The following is a 19,922-nucleotide window of genomic DNA, read 5'->3' as shown; positions in this document are numbered from 1 at the left end:
AGCACCACTGGTCATCTTGGCCATATTTATCATGTATAAATCTCCTCCATAATGCATTAGTCTCCAAGTTATATCTCCATAACCATTTCATCAACAAGCTTTGGTTATGGGCTTTGAGGTCTCTAATGCCAAGTCCTCCATCCTTTTGCTGGTGATGAGGCATTCCCATTTGACCAAATGCATTGCTTTCTTTTCTTTGTTGCCTTGCCAAATGAAATTCCTCCTTGAGGAATCTAATCTTTTCAAAACCTTCCCATGACTATTTATGTTTATCCCTCACACCAAACGACCCCATAGAGTTTAAAAAAGAAGTCACTTGGGATGGTTTAGCCATATATAACATAAAGATCCAAATGCACTGGTTTGTGTGTGTGACTATATGAAGATTGAATATGTTAAAAGGGACAAAATAGACCTAAAATCACATGGACGAAAGTTCTCAGAAAACCTACAATTTCCCGAAATCAATGAAGATTTAACTAAGATTACAATAAAATATAGGCATGCACCAACTAGTTGGGACTAATACTTAGCTATTGTTGTTGTCACAGTTGCATTAGGTATGATATATGTCTGAAGAAATGGTTAGAAATTTTTATCAGTACAACTATAAGTGAGGGATTTAGAGCTCGACTAATTTTAAAGAACTCTTAATTTACACTAAAATGAATATTTAGCAGTATTAGAATTAAATGGGACAAAGTAGAAAGCAATGGATATAGAGATTCACATAATATATGTGCTACATCCCATAAAAAGAAAAGGGAAAAGGCTCAAATATGCCATCGAACTTTTAGAAAAGGCTCATTTATGCCATCCGTTAAAAGTTTGGCTCATATATGCCATTGCTGTTAAAGAAAAGGCTCATCCATGCCATTTTTTTAACTCTAGTTTTGCAAAACCATTTCTTTATACCCAAAACATGGTTTAACACTTTTTAATTGGAATTTTTGGATCAAATGTATACTTTTTGCTTGTTTTTCTTTAAAAACACCAAGAACACATGAAGAACATAAACAACTCTAAAATTTTCAACATCTTCAATTCTTCACGAAATCATCTCAAATTTCGGCTACACCATTAATTTCTTTTTTTAAAAAAACAAAAATTCTAAAATCATTTGCAGAGTTCAAAAAATTCACCCATATTTAAAAAATATATTCCAAAAAACGAAAATCAGTCCCAAAATTTCAAAATTTGCTTTGATTCTTGTTTTTAACATTAGATCTTTGTTGATTAGTGTTTTTTGAGTTTATGTTCAAAATTTCAAATGATTTGAAGTTTTGGAGAATCTACCATTAAAGAATGTTCAAGTTTTGAAACTTTGAAGAAATTTCAATTGGGTCTTGTTGAGTTAGGTTGAATTCGAGCTCAAAAGAAATTGAGTTTTGGTATCTAGCTCGGAGCGAAACTACCCTTGAAATTTGAGGCGGTTCATGAAGAATTGAATAAGTTTGAAATTTGGGAATTGTTAATGTTCTTTATGTGTTCTTGGTGTTCTTAAGGATGTAGAAGCAAAAAATGTACATTTGATCCAAAAACACCAATAGAAAAGTGTTAAACCATGTTTGGTGTGTAAAAAATGGTTTTGCAAAACCGGAGTTAAAAAAAATGGCATAGATGAGCCTTTTCTTTAACAGCAATGGCATAAATGAGCTAAACTTTTAACGGATGGCATAAATGAGCCTTTTGTAAAAGTTCGATGGCATATTTGAGCCTTTTCCCAAAAGAAAAAAAGAAAGAGCTTAAGTTGTCTATAAACTTGTGCCATAAATCTAAGGATCTTTTATTTCTGGAATCATCGTGAGAATTTATATTTTGCAGGAAAGTCACTTCTAACTACCTGACTGTCTTTATCTTTCGATGAGATCTAAGCTAGTCCATTTTAATATGGATTGTGATAGTCGGATTCTCTTCTGAATTAGGCAGTGGTTAAACTGGTTGTTTGGCAATAATGGTACTGTTTGTCTCAGCAGAAAGTGATACAAAAGGTAAAAGATAAAGACCAATTTTAGAGGAAGCATTTACCTCGGATCCATAAGCTGATAAAGTACTCTGCAACATCCCAGCAACTTCATCAAGAGAATGACTACAGTACTTTCCATCTCCTACCTTTTCTTCAGTTCTCTTTGCAGAGGCATTGACATTTGAATCAGCAGACACCTGGGATGCCTATTTACAAGAAAAGAACCATTAAATCAAAGAGCTAGAAAATGGAAGCAATTTTCAATAGAAAAGACTGCAAAACTAATGTGCATCCCCAAAATTGGAGAAGAAACAAATTTCTCTAGTAACGAGAAAAAAATGGTAATAACTAGATCTATCCCCAGGAATATACCACTTGAAGTTGCCAAACATTACAAAAAGAATGAAAGAGAAACTATAATCAAAAAGGAATAAGATAGATGGCCATCACAGATGGACACAACCAAAATTCAGTGCAGCAATGGTGCAGCAGATTTCAGCTATCTAATCACGGATGCTTGTTTTCATAGTGCCAAGAAACCCAGAAGTTGAGGTCCGGAAGTGTGCTATTTCACAGTACTACCAACACAAAAAGTGGCAGAAAAGTAATGACGCAGAAAAATAAATGGGTAATGTTGAGAATACTATGAAATTTGCTGTCACAGGGATGTTTTGCATCAATAGAATGCTCGGGAGATGCAAGTTAATTTTTATATACTAAATCAACTTCACAAACATGTGAGACCCGGACAAGAATCACTTATGATGAACTGTAGCAAAAATCAAGGAACCTTTATTTGTATCCAGACTGAGTTACCTAATGTGATTGGATTATATTTTACAATCCCCATCGATATACTTATTGTATATGGGACTTAAACCCTTTTCTGGAAGCAATAAAATTTCATAGCATTATGCTTCGACTGGCTTGTGTTAACGACCATCATTCAGATACTTATCCTTTTCATCAAACCTCCAAGTAAAAAAATATTTAAAAAATTACAATATCTATCTTAAAATGCCCACAACATCTAAACTTGGAAAATTTGCATCATAAGACCATTTGGACTTTTCAATCTTCAGAGATTTTGCATACTCTCTAGAATCAGCACTCATTTTTGAAGAGTGAGTTCACCTAGAAACTTGCAAATCAACCATCTGATTTAAGTTGGACAAGATGAAAGCACAAGAAATATTTCTATAATTAATTAGTTTCAAACATACATCAGAAAAGTTTTACATGTCCCACGACTTCAACATGTGTAAGCAAACTAGTCAGAGTAAAGTGGTCCAAAATCGCCGCTAGTAATAGATTCTAAAAAAACAAATTTAAAGGGGAAACAAAGCAAGATTGATTACATATGGCAAGTACTAATGTATCAATTTTACTCTGAAAGTGCATCAGAGCCTCAAATTTACACCACAAAAGCTACCATGTCACTGACTTGGTAGAATGGTAGATGACAGAGGATATCTTAATCATACCATCATCATATCATCATATCATATATTATTAAAAGTAGGAAGCTCTAAAATGCAAAGTTGGATTACCATTTTACCCCTACACTAAATTATAATATTATAAATTTATTTAATTAATCATTAAATAATAATCATGTATCATATTACAAGTGGAAAGACCCTAAATGAAAAGTTACATTACAATTAATCATAATATCATATTTTTGTATTTTGTTCGCCATTTTTTATAAATATTTACTGCATTAATGACTTAATAAAATCCTCACACCATAAATGTTGAAGTAAATTCCACCTAGCAATATTTTTAAGACAAAAGGCCAAATAACCACTTAATACCACATATAAAACTAATTAAATTGGTCTGTATTTAAACCCAATTAGGAGTTTTTTCTTCTTTTGCATTAGTCTCTTCCATGTCCTGTTTTTCATCCAAACTCCCAAATTCTCATATTAACCTTTCCTTCATCTTCATAATTTATAATTAAAATGATTTTAAATGTGCGTTAATATTTGAATAATTATACTGCTAATTAATTTTTGTGTCACTTCATTCTTTATTTTTTTGTGTAATGTGTATTAATCTCTGAAAATTACACTACTATTTAATTCTTTTGCTTCCTCATATTCCATTTTTTCATTTATTCCTTGTTTTTTTCCTCTCATGCTTTACATTTAATTAGCCTAAATGGTGTATTAAATTAAATAACATTTCAAAGTACAACCATTTGGCAGTAGAAAAAAAATATATATTTATTATCATGCTATACCACAATTGTTTTATCCTCTTCATCTATGGGCAAAATCTTTCCTACCAACTTTATGCGTCTTTCCGTGAGTGCTTTACAATCTTCATTTTCATTTATCATCCTTTTATCTATCTGTTAGTCCAAATTGCATGTCCAAACAAAACTTTAACTTCATCTCATGATTTTATATCATGATTTCATTTCGTATGACCAAACGGGCCCTTAATATCTAATTTCTAGTCTTAGAATATATGGACTGACCTGATGAATAATGTAAATGGGATAAGAGAGTCTCATTACCTTGGCAAATTTCCCACTGAACACCGAAACAGAAACTTTCCAGAAGGCAGGTACATGATGGATAACAACAGCAGTCAATCTACGTATATATTTTCCTCTAAAAGCATCACCTTGTTCACCGGTCATCACTAACAGTTCCGAATCAATGTCTGACTGACATATATTTATAACACTTAATGAGGATCATTAATAAGTAGTCAAATTGATAATCACAACAGATTCTTATTACAGACAGTAATGCTTACGGAATGGTTCATATCTTGCTGAATTTGCCTCCATTTTGCATCATATGAAGCTTTGGCTCTCATCTCATTCTGTAAATTCTCCATCCTAGCTTCATGATCTAAAGAACATTTCTCAAGCAAGCCTCGAATTCTGTGATTCTGAAAAATAGCATAATTACATCCAAAACTTTTTCCTATGGTACATAAGTCGGAATCAAATGTCATTCATAAAGCTAGATATCATTTGCCACATCCATAAGGGGAGACACTATCTTAAAGGGGAAAAATAATGTCAATCATTATTAGGAAGAGAAGAGGTTTTTTTCACAACATACCCTGCATTTTACTATTCTATGAGAATTAAGCAATGAAAAGCCAGATTTCTCAAACATGAAAGGATAGAAGTTCAGAGGAGATAGATAGAGAATAAAGCTAGAGCCTAGAAGTACTAATGTTACCATATGTTTTACTATTGATTAGTTAGAGCAATGAAAACCTTGAAACAGTATAAGATCAGTTTGTTAGTAATAAAACAGTGAGAAGATAAAAGTTTTTAAGGGACTCACTATTTTCTTTATTTATCCCAATAGCTGGTTCTTAATCAACATTTAAGACAATATTAAACTGCTTAAATGTTTTTTAGTGGCATAAAATAACTTAAAGAACTGACCAATAAGAATATCGTTTTAAATATAGTATCGATTGTAGAACTAAGTTCACAACAAACAAAAAACTTAAAATATCTTACTAGGTTTTAGACTTTATTGAATGCAAATGGTGGGATTAATATGATAAGCTCTGTAAAACTAGCCAAATTTTTCTTTTAGCTTCCTCTTTTCCTTGAATCTTTCTGAGTGACTCATGGAAACGGGAGAGACAAATTAATGGTCTTTTCACTGTAAGATCCTTCTATCATACTCCCTCCGTCCCTTTTTAGTTGTCCACTTTAGAAATGGCACACAAATTAAGACAACAATGATTAGCACAGTGAAGTTACAATTTTATCCTTATGACAACTTTTCACTTCAAAATTACAACCACTTATTTGAATTCAAGTGAAATAAATTGGAGGGAAACAACATACACTTTTACAATTTTCAAGAAGTGTAAATAAGGGTATAATAGGAAAAAATTTGTTGTTCTTTCTTGATTTGTCAAAATGGACAACTAAATAGGGACAACTAAAAAATGAAATATGGACAAGTAAATAGGGACGGAGGGAGTACATTGCTGAGAAGGGAGAACAAGACTTCTCTAGGTCCTCAATGTAGACTATGTTGCTCGGACTCTTCAAAAGTGCCAACGGGTGCGTGTCGGATTCGCCAAAAGTAGTGTATTTTTGNAAATAGGGACAACTAAAAAATGAAATATGGACAAGTAAATATGGACGGAGGGAGTACATTGCTGAGAAGGGAGAACAAGACTTCTCTAGGTCCTCAATGTAGATCCCTAGAGCATCATGAACATATGTTTTTGGCATTATTAGCATCACGACTACATACATATACATCTAATAAAGAGGAAGATTACTCAAGTTAGAGGTGTTCCCTGATTAAGAGAGCAGGGTATCCAAGGGAAGACATGATTGTTATTACTTCTGGTACTAACCCAAAAATATTGTTGTTACTTCATTGACAGGTGGCACATCAACTATGGAGTATAATATGGAATCTGTTGGGTAATTGAAATGGGAGAAGCGGGTTACGGATTACCATAAAAAAATGTGTTGCACAGTTTGGCTTTAAGGAGCAAAGGGAAGAGAAGTAAAGCTTGGGAAGTGACCCCTGTGAACTAATGTAGACTACGTGGAAGGAAAAACGTTGATGTTTTATAGAGATCAGTAGTATTTCAATGTTTTCTAAAGTTTTAAGCATTTATGCGTAGAGAACAGGCTACCCTTCGTAACACATTTTTTAATGAAAATTCACTTTTTCTATAGCTCTTGAATACGAAACTCTCCCCATTAGTTTACATCAAATGTTATCACCTTGGTCCAATTTTCTTGAGCATTGACCTTGATAGAATCAACTACAATTAGGGCTCTAAAAGCCAACAAATAAACAGCATTTAAAGAGGGGGGAGGGGGGGTCCAAACCTAACACCTTCCAGCAAAGGGTATTGGATCTTGTGGGGGCAGAGCGCCCCCACCCCCCTCTAATCCACCTAAGCATAATGTTAATATGTAATTAAAAGGATGATATCGGATTTGGATGCTTCACCTGTATATTTAAGTAGTGCCATACAGGATCTGATTCAGGTTCCAACTCCAACAAGAGCCTCACTATATTTTCAAGCTACAAGAAGCATTAAGAAATCACACATAAGTAAAAAGTGAAGTTTGAAATCTCAAAACTTTTTAAAAACTAATATATGAGTAAAATTGTCAGCATTTAAAAGGTTGAACCCAACACCAAGGTCTGTAGAGTCAAACCAAATGGAGCTGAAGACTGTGACTGAATCAATTTTATAAGAAAATCAATCATTTGTAAGAACAATGATAATATCAAAGTGTTTGGTGAATACTGAGATCTGACTCACCTTAACACAAGCAACACAACAACAACAATAACACCAAACCTAGTGTGATCCCACAAGTGGGGAACACAAGCAAGACAACGAATACAGAATTACTAAATCTTCCATCAGGTATAAGTGGATTATGCTACAATTTTTATTGGCATCCCCCGTGTACTGCAAAGATAGATTTATAGTCCAGTAAGTATTTTCCTCTATCTAGTACCGCATGCCCCACAATATAAGCAGATAATTAGAAGTGTTTTGCATCTAAAACACACTCTTGGCTGAGAAGCAAGATGATACATTCGATTCTGGATAGACGTCAAAAACCTTTAGAAGTAACTGAACTAGGATGAAAAGGAAACCAACATGTCAAAAAGGAACAGTAAACACCACATAATCCGTTGTGATTGCAACCAACTTCATCCAGCATTGTTCCATTGCATTAATTCTTAAATAATCTCTTCTTGCATAGTGAGTAGATATATTTTATCAAGGACACTCATAAATGGATTTGCATCCAATGTAAAAACAACATACTTATGGGCTCGGAATTGACATTTGATAGATGATATTGGTCCATGTAATGTGTACTAACAAATAAGATAGCAGGTAATAGGTAAACAAACTGAGTTTACTTTGTTGCATCCTGAACGTTATTAAGCTTAAGCAACTTTCCGTGAGACTGAGGAGTCATCTCTAAAAAGCTCTTGGTAGATTTATAGAACCTACTTTCCTCTTCATTCTTCCTCCTTTTGACTTCCTTCACTGCAACAATTCATGTATTTTAAAAAAAAACTAGTAACGTCATATTATCTCAGCATTAAGGACTTGCTGGCAACCTTAAGAGAGAATTACAAACTAGGAGAAAATATTACAAGGAACCTAAAAGATCTACTATCTGTTCAACTCCATCTATACATTCCTCTTTACACCAAAATAAAAGGGATATAATACAATTCTATTTAACTTTATGAATGGAACTAAACCTATCCGCAGAACATCTCTAATTCCTCTCTCTCCACATTATCCACCATATGCATGTTGGGATCACTATCCACTATTTCTTTTTGGCTCTTGCTCCCACCCCTCCTAATCCAACAGCTCAATAAATCAGCAATATTGTTCTGGCATTGGCCAGTTTGTTTCTGTGGGACTTAGAAATAGTGACTGATCTTTGAAGTTAATTTGCAATGCAAAAACAGGTGGTTGTTAAGTTTCTTCTTCCTCGTTACAAAAAGAACATCTGGAAACTTTTTGAGACCCCCTTCTTTTCAGCCTCACCTGTGTTAGACATGCCTTCGTAGCCACCACCCAGGAAAAATATTTAACCTTAGTTGGTGTAACTTTTCCAGATCTGCTCCCATGGTCCTGTTTCCCCTCCTGGTCACTCCCTCACCTCTTTTTTATATAATCTGTTCACTGAGAATTTGCCATCAGTAGCATGCCTCAACTGATTGTATCTGAAGTTGGAGAAGTTCCTTTGAAGGTGCTGACTTCTTGTAATAGTTGATCTACTCTATCCATCTCCCAATCACTCAAATATCTCCTAAGTTGAATATCACATCCATTTATGGACCAAGTTTCAGCCACTGCAGCCTTAGGCTATGTTGCTCCTCTCCATAATTGTTTTTTTTTTTTGAACTTGGTAACTTGCTCCTCTCCATAATTGTTGCCGCACCCCTGTTGGATTCTCAAAAATACACTACTTTTGGAGTATCCAACACGCTCTTGTGACATTTTTGAAGAGTCCAAACAGCATAGGCCTCAGGGTTAGTGCACAAAGAAAAGAGATCAAGGTGTTCTTCAATGCTGCCTGGCCATTCCATTCATCCATCCAAAAAAGAATTCTGTTACCATTTCCACCTTATGAGTAACATTCTCCGAGAGTTTGGTCCAAAGACCCCTTCTTGACCTCCAAACTGAAACTCCATAAGTACTAGTGACAATATTGCACCATGGCCTGCTCTGCCCATACTTGTTCTGAATAACCTCCTTCCACTGTTTCTCCACAGACACTTCATCATCAAACATTCATTCTGTACCCTCAGATTCTGATACCAAGACCACCTGAGTTCTTGCTAAACTGTTGTCCATCTAACTTAGTGCATACCCTTACCTTCCTTGTTCCAAGCCACATAAAATCCCTTCTCAGTTTGTCTAGCTTCTTGCCACTCTGGAAGGTATTGGAAATAAAGACATAATATAGGTTGGGAATAAATCTAGTTCTGCATTTATCAATAACAATTTCATATGTTCTTTTGTAGATTTTGTCTACAGAATATTTAGAACTGTGAGAAATATATGGGAAAAATATTATTGAATTGTGTATCTAAATAGTTACATTGAAACCCTATTTATAGACGCTACATTGGAATCCTTTTCCAACTAGGATTCCTATTCTTATTCCTATTCCTATTCCTATTCCTATTCCTATTCTAAGTAGGAAATACTTATTTATATTCTAACACTCCCCCTCAAGCTAGTGCATACAAATCATATGTACCTAGCTTGTTACAGATGTAATTAATACGAGGACATGTGAGGGACTTGGTGAAGATATCTGCAAGCTGATCATTTGACTTCACAAATTTCGTAACAATATCTCCCAAGAGTATCTTTTCTCTGACAAAGTGACAGTCAATCTCAATGTGCTTAGTCCTTTCATGAAACACTGGATTTGATGCGATATGAAGAGCCGCTTGATTATCACACACAAGTTCCATCTGATCAATTTTGCCAAATTTTAGTTCTCCCAGCAACTGTTTGATCCAAACTAGCTCACAAGTTGCTGTCGCCATTGCTCGATATTCTGATTCTGCACTAGATCGAGCAACCACATTCTGTTTCTTACTCTTCCACGACACCAAATTACCTCCTACTAAAACACAATATCCGGATGTCGAACGTCTGTCAGAGGGTGATCCTGCCCAATCAGCGTCTGTATATCCAATGATATGCTCATGGCCTTGATCCTCAAAGAGTAGTCCTTTACCGGGAGCTGACTTTATATATCGCAGAATACGAACAACTGCTTCCCAATGACTATCACAAGGGGAAGTCATAAACTGACTTACAACACTCACAGGAAAAGAGATGTCAGGTCTAGTCACTGTGAGATAATTCAACTTTCCAACAAGCCGTCTATACCTTTCAGGATTACTAAGTGGCTCCCCCTGTCCTGGAAGGAGTTTAACATTCGGATCCATAGGAATGCCAATAGGTCTACATCCCATCATTCCTGTCTCCTCAAGAATGTCTAAGGCATACTTGCGTTGAGAAATAACAATACCTGATCTAGACTGAGCAACCTCAATACCTAGAAAATACTTCAATCTGCCAAGGTCTTTGGTCTGGAAGTGCTTAAAGAGATGTTGCTTCAAATCGATGATACCATCTTGATCATTACCGATGATAACAATATCATCAACGTAAACAACCAAAGAGATACATCGACTTGGTGCAGAATGCCGATAAAACACATAGTGATCAGCTCCACTACGAGTCATGCCAAACTCCTGAATTACTGTGTTGAAATTCCCAAACCAAGCTCGAGGAGACTGTTTCAGACCATAGAGTGACCTACGCAATCGACATACAAGGCTACTAGACTCCCCCTGAGCAACAAAACCAGGTGGTTGCTCCATATAGACTTCTTCCTCAAGATCACCATGTAGAAAAGCATTCTTAATGTCTAACTGATGAAGAGGCCAATGACGAACGCAGCCATAGATAGAAAAAGACGAACAGATGCTATTTTAGCCACAGGAGCGAAAGTGTCACTATAATCTAGCCCAAATATCTGAGTATACCCTTTGGCAACAAGGCGAGCCTTAAGTCGATCAACCTGACCGTCTGGACCAATTTTGACTGCATAAACCCAACGACAACCAACAGTAGATTTACCTGCAGGAAGGGAGACAAGCTCCCAAGTACCACTCTTATGTAAAGCAGACATCTCATCAATCATAGCCTGCCTCCATCCAGAATGAGAAAGCGCTTCACCTGTAGTCTTAGGAATGGAAATAGAGGACAAAGACGACACAAATGTAATGGGGTGATGATAGACGATGATAACTTAAGAAGGTATAATGTGGGTTAGTATTTCGAGTGGATCGTATACCTTTTTGAAGTGCAAGCGGTTGGCTAGGAGGAGGCAAGTCCGCAGTAGGAGCAGGGTCTGGCGCATGACATGAATCATCTGGGACTAGGGTTGGACGTGGACGGCGATGATAAGTTAGTAGTGGTGGCACTACAACTGGAGATGTAGAAGTAATCGTAGATTCCTCAAAGGTTGGCATAGGTAAAACCTGAGGTATGGGTAAGACCACAGATACATCAGGATGATCAGAAGATGTATAGTAAGGTTGAGACTCAAAAAATGTAACATCAGCGGACATAAGGTATCGATGAAGATCATGTGAATAACAACGATACCCTTTTTGAACTCGAGAGTAACCAAGAAAGACACATTTAAGGGCACGAGGAGCTAATTTATCTTTCCCTGGGGCTAAATTATGAACAAAGCATGTGCTCCCAAAGACACGAGGGGGGATAGGATAGAGATGTGACTGAGGAAACAGTATGGAATGTGGAACCTGATTCTGAATAGAAGAAGACGACATTCTATTAATTAAATAACAAGATGAAAGGACTGCATCACCCCAAAAACGCAGCGGAACATGGGATTCAATGAGGAGAGTGCGAGCAGTCTCAATGAGATGCCTATTCTTTCTTTCTGCTACACCATTTTGCTGAGGAGTGTAAGGACAAGATGTTTGGTGAATAATTCCTTGGTGAGACATAAACTCCTGAAACTGGGATGATAAGTATTCTAAGGCATTATCACTACGAAAAGTACGAATAGAAACACCAAACTGATTTTGTATTTCAGCAAAGAAACTTTTGAATATAGAAAATAACTCAGAACGATCTTTCATTAAGAAAACCCAAGTGCATCTCGAATAATCATCAATGAAACTAACAAAATAACGAAATCCTAAGGTGGAACTGACTCTACTAGGACCCCAAATATCAGAATGAACTAATAAAAAAATAGACTCTGAACGACCCTCAGTACTACGTGAAATGTAGCACAAGTGTGTTTCCCCAGTTGACACGACTCACAATCTAATGTGGATAAACTAGATAAACTAGGCACCATCTTTTGCAGTTTGGATAGACTTGGATGTCACAAACATTTGTGAATTAGATCTGGGGAATCTGTAACGGAGCATGTTGTTAAGGAATTTGAAGAGGTAAGATAGTAAAGGCCTTGTGATTCATGTCCTGTTCCAATCATCTGTCCCGTACTGCAGTCCTGCATGAGAAAAAAATCATCAAAAAAGGTTATGCTACAATGTAGGGCTTTCGTCAAACGACTAACCGATGCTAGATTAAAAGGAGAACCAGGGACATAAAGAACAGAGTCTAGGGTGACAGAAGATACGGGTTTGGCTTTTCCAACCCCTTTTGGTTTTGTTTGGATCCCATTGGCTAAAGTAATAGCTGGAAGAGATTGTGAATAAACAATATCAGACAATAGTGATTTATTACCAGAGATATGATCAGAAGCCCCTGAGTCTATGACCCATGATCCAAAAGTGCTTGCCTGTGATACACAAGTAAATGAATTACCCGCAACGGAAACATCAGGTTGTGCAACCGAAACTACTTGTGGAGACGTTTGTTTATTTGCACGATACCGAAGGAACTCTTTATATTCCTTTAGAACACTAGGATCATAACTGGGTGGTGGACCATGCAAAATATAACATATGTCACGAGTATGTTCAGGTTTATGGCAATGACTACACTTGGATCGAAGTTTTCCAAAACGTTGTTTACTTGCGCGATTTCGAAGGAGCTCATTATATTCCTTTAGAACAATAGGATCATAACTGGGTGGTGGACCATGCAAAATATAACATACGTCACGAGTGTGTCCAGGTTTATGACAATGACTACACTTGGATCGAGATTTTCCAAAACGTTCTCGCCTTCATCGATTCTCCATAGACTGGTATGTATGCTGGAAACTGACAGAAACTGCTACAGTGGTCTGAAAATATTGGAAGCTGCCGTAATCTGCCCACAGTGGCCTGAAAATTCTGATTTTACCAAGAACTTGCCAGAAACTGCCCTACAGTGGTCTGCTTTTGCCGGAAACTGCCTGTAAATCACCGGAACCCTAATTCCGGTGATCGGATCTGGAGAAAACTGGCTGGGTTCTGGTCGGAAATACTGGACGACCCTAACAGAAGAAAACTGCTCGAAAACAGATGACCGGAGCAGCACTCACGCGCCAACGCGTGACCAGATCTTGTCGGAAAGCTTCCACCTTCGAACGGCACGTGGAGGCGCGTGAGGGGATGTTTTCCGGTGGATGTAATTGGGGTTCGGTCGCCTGAGCTTCCTGAGCCTCGTGATGGTGTTGTCTTTNCGTGACCAGATCTTGTCGGAAAACTTCCACCTTCGAACGGCACGTGGAGGCGCGTGAGGGGCTGTTTTCCGGTGGATGTAATTGGGGTTCGGTCGCCTGAGCTTCCTGAGCCTCGTGATGGTGTTGTCTTTCGCACAACACCTTCAGAACGAAAGATGACACAAATCAGTCCCAACCGTCGTCGCCGGAATTTGACACGGTGACTTGAAGTTTCTCACCAATGCTCTGATACCATGTGAGAAATATATGGGACAAATATTATTGAATTGTGTATCTAAATAGTTACATTGAAACCCTATTTATAGACACTACATTGGAATCCTTTTCCAACTAGGGTTCCTATTCTTATTCCTATTCCTATTCCTATTCCTATTCCTATTCCTATTCCTATTCCTATTCCTGTTCCTATTCTAAGTAGGAAATACTTATTTATATTCTAACAAGAACATTATGTTGAAACATTACGATGTGTTTGAAAACTAAAGACAGAATATGTTAAGGAGATAAACTCGTCCTAAAATTAATTGTGGGATTAGTTATCCCTTATCCCTCTTACCAAATGAGCCCTTAGAGAACCAACATCCCACCATTATGTCATCCTGCACTTTCCATATATAGTACCTACCAAAAAAATAAACTCAAGTTGGTAAAATAACTAAAGGATGACTTACGTTTGTCAGGTCAATATTAGGATCTTCCAGAGACTTGTAAAGCATGCCTTTAAACTCTTGCATAACTTTTTCAACCTCCCCAACGACACGCTTCAAAATTCCCACCTGAAGAGGACACATAAAACAATTTGTGACCAAAACAAAAGCAAAACCTTTGAATAATGATGACAAAAATAACAAAAAAAGGCAGAATCTATATGCAAAAAAGTAGAAAAACTAAACAAAGAAACTTAAGTAATAATCAAATGATAACCTCAAAAGTGTCAAGCATCATAAAAGTTGAGCACACATATTTACTACTAAATCAAACTAAAGACACCAAAAACATGAAACTCGATAAAGTAACATTTTACCATGTTAATGCCTACCCAAAGAATCTACATTTCAAGGAGCATAAACAACCTACACTAGTCAGAAATAAGGGAGGCCTTAAAGCATTTCTTTTAAATAAGCATGGAGTCATTAAACAAGGCAATGAGGACATTTTGTTTCATCTACATTGAGGTGAACACAGATGGGTTAAGCAAAGAAAAGACAGTAATTCCTAGCATAGAGCATTCACATTTGCCAAAATGTATGTCGTAGGAAGGGCCTCGCTGAAACTTACAAAGTAACTCTAAAATAGTTCTTGAAGTTAAGATTTTGCTAACCAAATTACTAGAGTTGAATATTGTCAACAGCCATGTACTAGTTTGGAGTATACTACGTTACTGTGACCACAAGGAATCTTCAATTAATTGATTACTAAGACCAGGAAACATAGGGCGCCACACACAGAGAGACGTGTACATGCATAGCTGCAATAAACTTTTGCATTTTCTTGTGTAAGTGTACCTGTTTGCAGGATTGAGATCAATTTTAAACAGTTTCAAACAGAAAGCAAAATCCATTACTGCAAGTGTAAAAGTCACAGAATAACTAATTAAATCTTGCATACATGAGAAGGCAGCACAATTGAATTTGCTTTCCTGTACTCCCTGACTGCCAGGTCATATTCACCCTTACTAATGCTTTCACGAATGGCACTGGGTAAGTTAAACAATGTTCGGAACCTCTGAATCGTTCCTTGAACAGATCTTATCTTCTCAGCTTGAGCCTACACGGAAATGTTTCTATTTGTTACATACTAACAACAAAAGAAGAGTAAAAAAATCCACACCTTACAATAATCAACTTCACTAAATGGATCGAACTAAAAAATACAGCATCACGTCCTATCTACCTGTCTTTCAAATAGTGACTCAAAAGCACGGTTAGCAATTGAATTGACTCCTTGCATACAATCATATAAGTGTTTAGTTCCAGAACCTTCAGGGTCTTCCTCAATGCGTCTCAACTTTGATTCAATATCTATAGCAAAAGCATCAAACCCAATTAGATCTTCCGATGATAAATCAAAGTAAGACAAGAACTCCATCCCAAACAAGATGTGAAGCTAACCATCAATCGTAGTTTTGCAAGATACAAAGCAATCAAAATTCTCTTTGACCAATTGTTTTTTCTGCTGCATACGTCCTTTAAGATCAGTCTTCAAAGAAACAGAACCTCCCTCTAAGTCTGCTGCACCAGTATCTTGGTGGATTCGGGATATAAACAATTTTGAGTCAAACTTCTCAGAAAAATAATTCAACCTCTCTGCAAAATTGACACAAGATCTTGTAAACAAAAAATCAGTTGATTAGAATCAAACATAACTCGCCTGAGATTGAGAAACTATAGAAGGAAATCATATTAAAAAGTGAAAATAGGAAACAAGTAGTCAATCAACAAGATCCTGTAAGTTCTCGGGCTTTAAGCAAAGAGAGAGAAACGACGCGCATGATTTACAGAATTACAAAAATCACTTAACATATGAGAATTCAGTATTTATGACATCAAACTTCAATGAAACTATTAATTTAGCATCCAATATACAATAATGCTTCTGTTACTTTTATCAAAAAAAAATATACAATAATGCCTACATTAACACAACAGCTCAAATGTAAACATCATTAAGATGTAATCCTAACTAGGCCACTGAGATATAACTCCAGCCCTTAGTTTATAGTCAACCGTTAAAAGAACTGATTTGCAGTATTTAATTGCAATAGAAAATGTACTAAGGGAACATGGAAAAGAAGCGTAGAATCAGAAGTAACAGCAGAAGAAGGCTTGCATGAAAGAAGAAGAAGAAAGAGTCATTGTCTGAAGAAGAAGAAAAAGAGGACCAAAGAAGTAAATCAAAAGTGAAGCAACCTCTCTCTTTCTCTTCTTTTTTTCCCCTCATTTGAACTCAGATCCGAAAGAAATGGTAGATTCTCGCATAGATCACTTGGCACTTCACTATCTCAGCACATCACTTTTCTCATGAAGTGCAACCCCTGGCTTCACATTACTCTGTCTCTTTAAGTGACAAAACCATGTCATTTAACAGTGCCTAATATCCCTGAAGTAAAACAACAGGACAAACCGTTGCTTGGTTTGTGGGATACTGGTGGGATAAGGAGAATAAAAATAGTATGCCTAGAACTTGTACATCACAAATCTTATAATTTTAGTAATGTTCAAATTTTATACATAATCATATCTCATGATCACTACCATCAAACTAAACAACGCATTCAGATTCTGTACTACTCTACAATGATATAGACCAATCTTCAATTTCACTAAGTCTGTTCAATACTTCAATAGATTTAAAAATTGTTTTTTTTTTCTCTAAATCAATTACAGAATATTTCATCACATTTCACAAGGGACACTCTGATAGTTGTGTTTCAACCTTCAACCTAAGTAATCAAAGCTCATTTCAAGGTAAGGGTATAAGATGGGGATTCACATGACTGCAACATCTTATCAGTCCAGAGCTATCTCTATTAAGATGCTCCTTCCCACATAGGATCTATAGAAGAAACCAATTTGGGTTTCCAATATGGAGGCAGGTGTTAATTTCCTTCTCTTTTCTTTTCCTTTTTTGGTGTGTGGGGGGTTGACCTCTAAGGAATAGCTTCAGCAGTTTCTTTTTATAATATGCTCAGTCAAAGTCAAAGCATAGTTCTAGTGCACGTCCTGCATTTCTGTCCACCGCCAATGATATTCTCAAGAGCTGCACGCATCACCAAGGGATCTCCCTACCAACAAAACTGAGGAAATAGTATAATCAGAAAATCATACCGCTGTAGTCACCAATTGTTAGGCTTGTCTAGTAATCCAAATGCCTATTTCGTACACATACAAAGTGCACTACAGCAGCACCCCCAGGACCCATGCTTTTTCCTTGACCACAAAATGATAATTTCCTCATAGGATAGTAGAACATCATTACCAAGGGATCCACCACATAAGGAATGAAATATCTGTCTTAATCTGCTTAGGAGCCTAAACATTCACATGCCTTACCATGTGAACTTGAGATCATGATATACGTACAAGCACTACAAAGAGAGCACAGCAACAGGCCTAAAGGATAATGCAATAAAACAAGCTCACTCAACTGTACTAAGAGTAAGTACCCACAGTTGAATCCAGAAGCATCCAATCGCTGTGAGTACATAAAGTGCTATATCATCCACCATACAAAGTGTATTATGAACAATTTTTTTGTCATGCAGATTCATCTCAAAATTTCCATTGCATAGCACATACAATTCGGGATGTTAGAAAGAGGCTGATGATAAGGTATTTTCTGAGGGAATACTAATGAATAAGGAAAGGCAAGGAAGCCCTAACACAATAAAGTAATTTGGTGACAGAATTAAGTACCTCGAGTTTTGGGGTCTAATTCGCCTATAGTTGGGGAACTTGATGAGTGCTCACTGATCATCCTTAATGTTCTATTGTCAACTATCCTGTAAGTACAAAGAAGCCTCCCATTTAGCACAAGAAATTACCAGTGAACAATTTGAAATGCATAAAAAGTAAGATGATAGTAAGTACCCCAATCTTAGAGGATCTATGCATTCCATGCCACGAGGGAAAGACTGCAAACTCTGAAGTGCCTTCTTTGCCAATGCCATCTTCTCCTCCTCAGCCTTAATTTGAGTGGCTGGAATTGCTCTAGCCTCCCTCATGTCCCGAACATGACGTCTTAGCTGAAAAAGTTTTGATCTTTAAGTTCGATATGTATCCGAGAATGCATTAAACACAACTGATAAATTTGTACACACATTCTGATTTACAATGATAAAGAAGACTATTTATCCACTTCCACATGGAATGTAACTTGAAATTCATATAAAGGACCTCACAAAATAAAACTAACTGTTCAAATGAACTACTCCCAAATGTATATGATACAAAGAGTAATCTCTGATAAGTAAATAAGCAACTATAGTGCTAACACGGACATACCAATAAAGCAAAATTCCTTTTGGTATTAAAATTTTTTTTTTCAATACTTCCTCCACACCACTTGATTCAACTAATACTTAGAAAGCGCTGTTAATCTTTAACATGCAAAAATACAACCAAAACAATATCATCATACCATATCCTACACCTTGACTAATTATCATAAATTCCTACTTTACATGGAACCAATTGTCATAGATTTTGATGATGAAACTTAAAAATTGAAGATTTGAGTTTTTTGACGTTGTGTTTTGGACTTGCATTTTTGGGAATTTGAAAATACTTATCAAATTTCACGGTTTAACAGATATTTGACGATCCGAAAATCTATGGGCAAACGCTAGCTTACATACCTCATCTTCATCAACGCGTTTCCAGCAATCAGGCTCGCCACCTTGCCAGTGTTCATCATCATCCTTCCCAGCTTTCGGAGCCCTTCTTTTCGAGGCACCCTTACTTTCCTTCTTAGAGGATGCGTGATCCTCATCTCCAGACGAAATGCTGAGAATCTCTAAGTCCGAATCATCTTCTTCCTCGTCCACTCCCTTTCTATGCTTTTGCTGCACTTTTCTGTTCGGCGTCGCATCCATACTTCCCGCTCTTCTGCCGCCGCTCCTCGAGTTCGGCTTCGGCTTCGGTGGTGGCTCTGACGGCTTCTTACCAGCTGATTGCTCCTGCAATGCCATTTGTAAGAGCTCATCTTCGTCACTATCGCTTGACATTTTTGGTCAGTAGGTGAATTTGAATTCGGCGATAGTAATTGATTCTTCTAACAGGGAAATTGTAGAGGGAATTTGGATATGCCATATTGAAACAAGTATGAAAAAACGCAACTTTTTTCGTTGATCCTCTTTTTTAGAGCAAAGGAAAAAGACCTTTTCCATGGAGTATCTACTTTCAAATACTACTACTATTTTATTTGGGATAAAGATTTTGTACACGTCATCATGTTATTTTTTGGAAAAAACTATTGGAAATATTCCTAAATTTGGTGTGAATTAGTATTAGTTTTATACTGCCTTAACAATACTTACTTGAATAACTTAGCTTAAATACACATGAGTAAAATACATTCTTAAATTCTCACACGTCATCATGTTATCTTGAATTTTGTTTAAGACCTCCACACTCCTACAAGAGTTTGAGACCACTTGATATGCAATGTGATAGATCGGGAGTGTATTTAAGTAGAGGTGGATCCAGCTTTGCTAGTGAGGGTGCACGTGCATCCGTCAACTTCGAA

General features: G+C 36.6%; 1 protein-coding gene across 3 annotated transcripts in view; it reads right to left on the bottom strand.

Moving 5' to 3' along the window:
• The window catches only part of LOC125863163 (exocyst complex component SEC5A-like), a 30,354-nt gene extending 10,838 nt beyond the window's left edge, over nucleotides 1-19,516 (bottom strand). For 2 of the 3 annotated variants that reach the window (XM_049543325.1, XM_049543324.1), the window contains exons 1-11: nucleotides 19,033-19,513; nucleotides 18,266-18,420; nucleotides 18,092-18,177; nucleotides 15,788-15,982; nucleotides 15,570-15,697; nucleotides 15,285-15,443; nucleotides 14,348-14,452; nucleotides 6,937-7,011; nucleotides 4,739-4,876; nucleotides 4,494-4,646; nucleotides 2,029-2,172 (exon numbers count right to left, since the gene is read on the bottom strand). In XM_049543325.1, coding sequence (XP_049399282.1) covers nucleotides 2,029-2,172; nucleotides 4,494-4,646; nucleotides 4,739-4,876; nucleotides 6,937-7,011; nucleotides 14,348-14,452; nucleotides 15,285-15,443; nucleotides 15,570-15,697; nucleotides 15,788-15,982; nucleotides 18,092-18,177; nucleotides 18,266-18,420; nucleotides 19,033-19,401 — 1,707 coding nt within the window. In that variant the 5' untranslated portion in view covers nucleotides 19,402-19,513. Of the gene's footprint in view, nucleotides 1-2,028; nucleotides 2,173-4,493; nucleotides 4,647-4,738; nucleotides 4,877-6,936; nucleotides 7,012-14,347; nucleotides 14,453-15,284; nucleotides 15,444-15,569; nucleotides 15,698-15,787; nucleotides 15,983-18,091; nucleotides 18,178-18,265; nucleotides 18,421-19,032 lie in introns of all 3 variants that reach the window. The other variant, XM_049543326.1, reaches the window with a different exon arrangement.
• Nucleotides 19,517-19,922: the final 406 nt, after the last annotated feature.

This window comes from Solanum stenotomum, chromosome 4 (assembly GCF_019186545.1).
Source record: "Solanum stenotomum isolate F172 chromosome 4, ASM1918654v1, whole genome shotgun sequence".
Classification (NCBI taxonomy): Eukaryota; Viridiplantae; Streptophyta; class Magnoliopsida; order Solanales; family Solanaceae; genus Solanum; species Solanum stenotomum.
The sequence above is the reverse complement of the archived record's forward strand: the minus strand, read 5'-3'. Positions and strand labels throughout refer to the sequence as shown.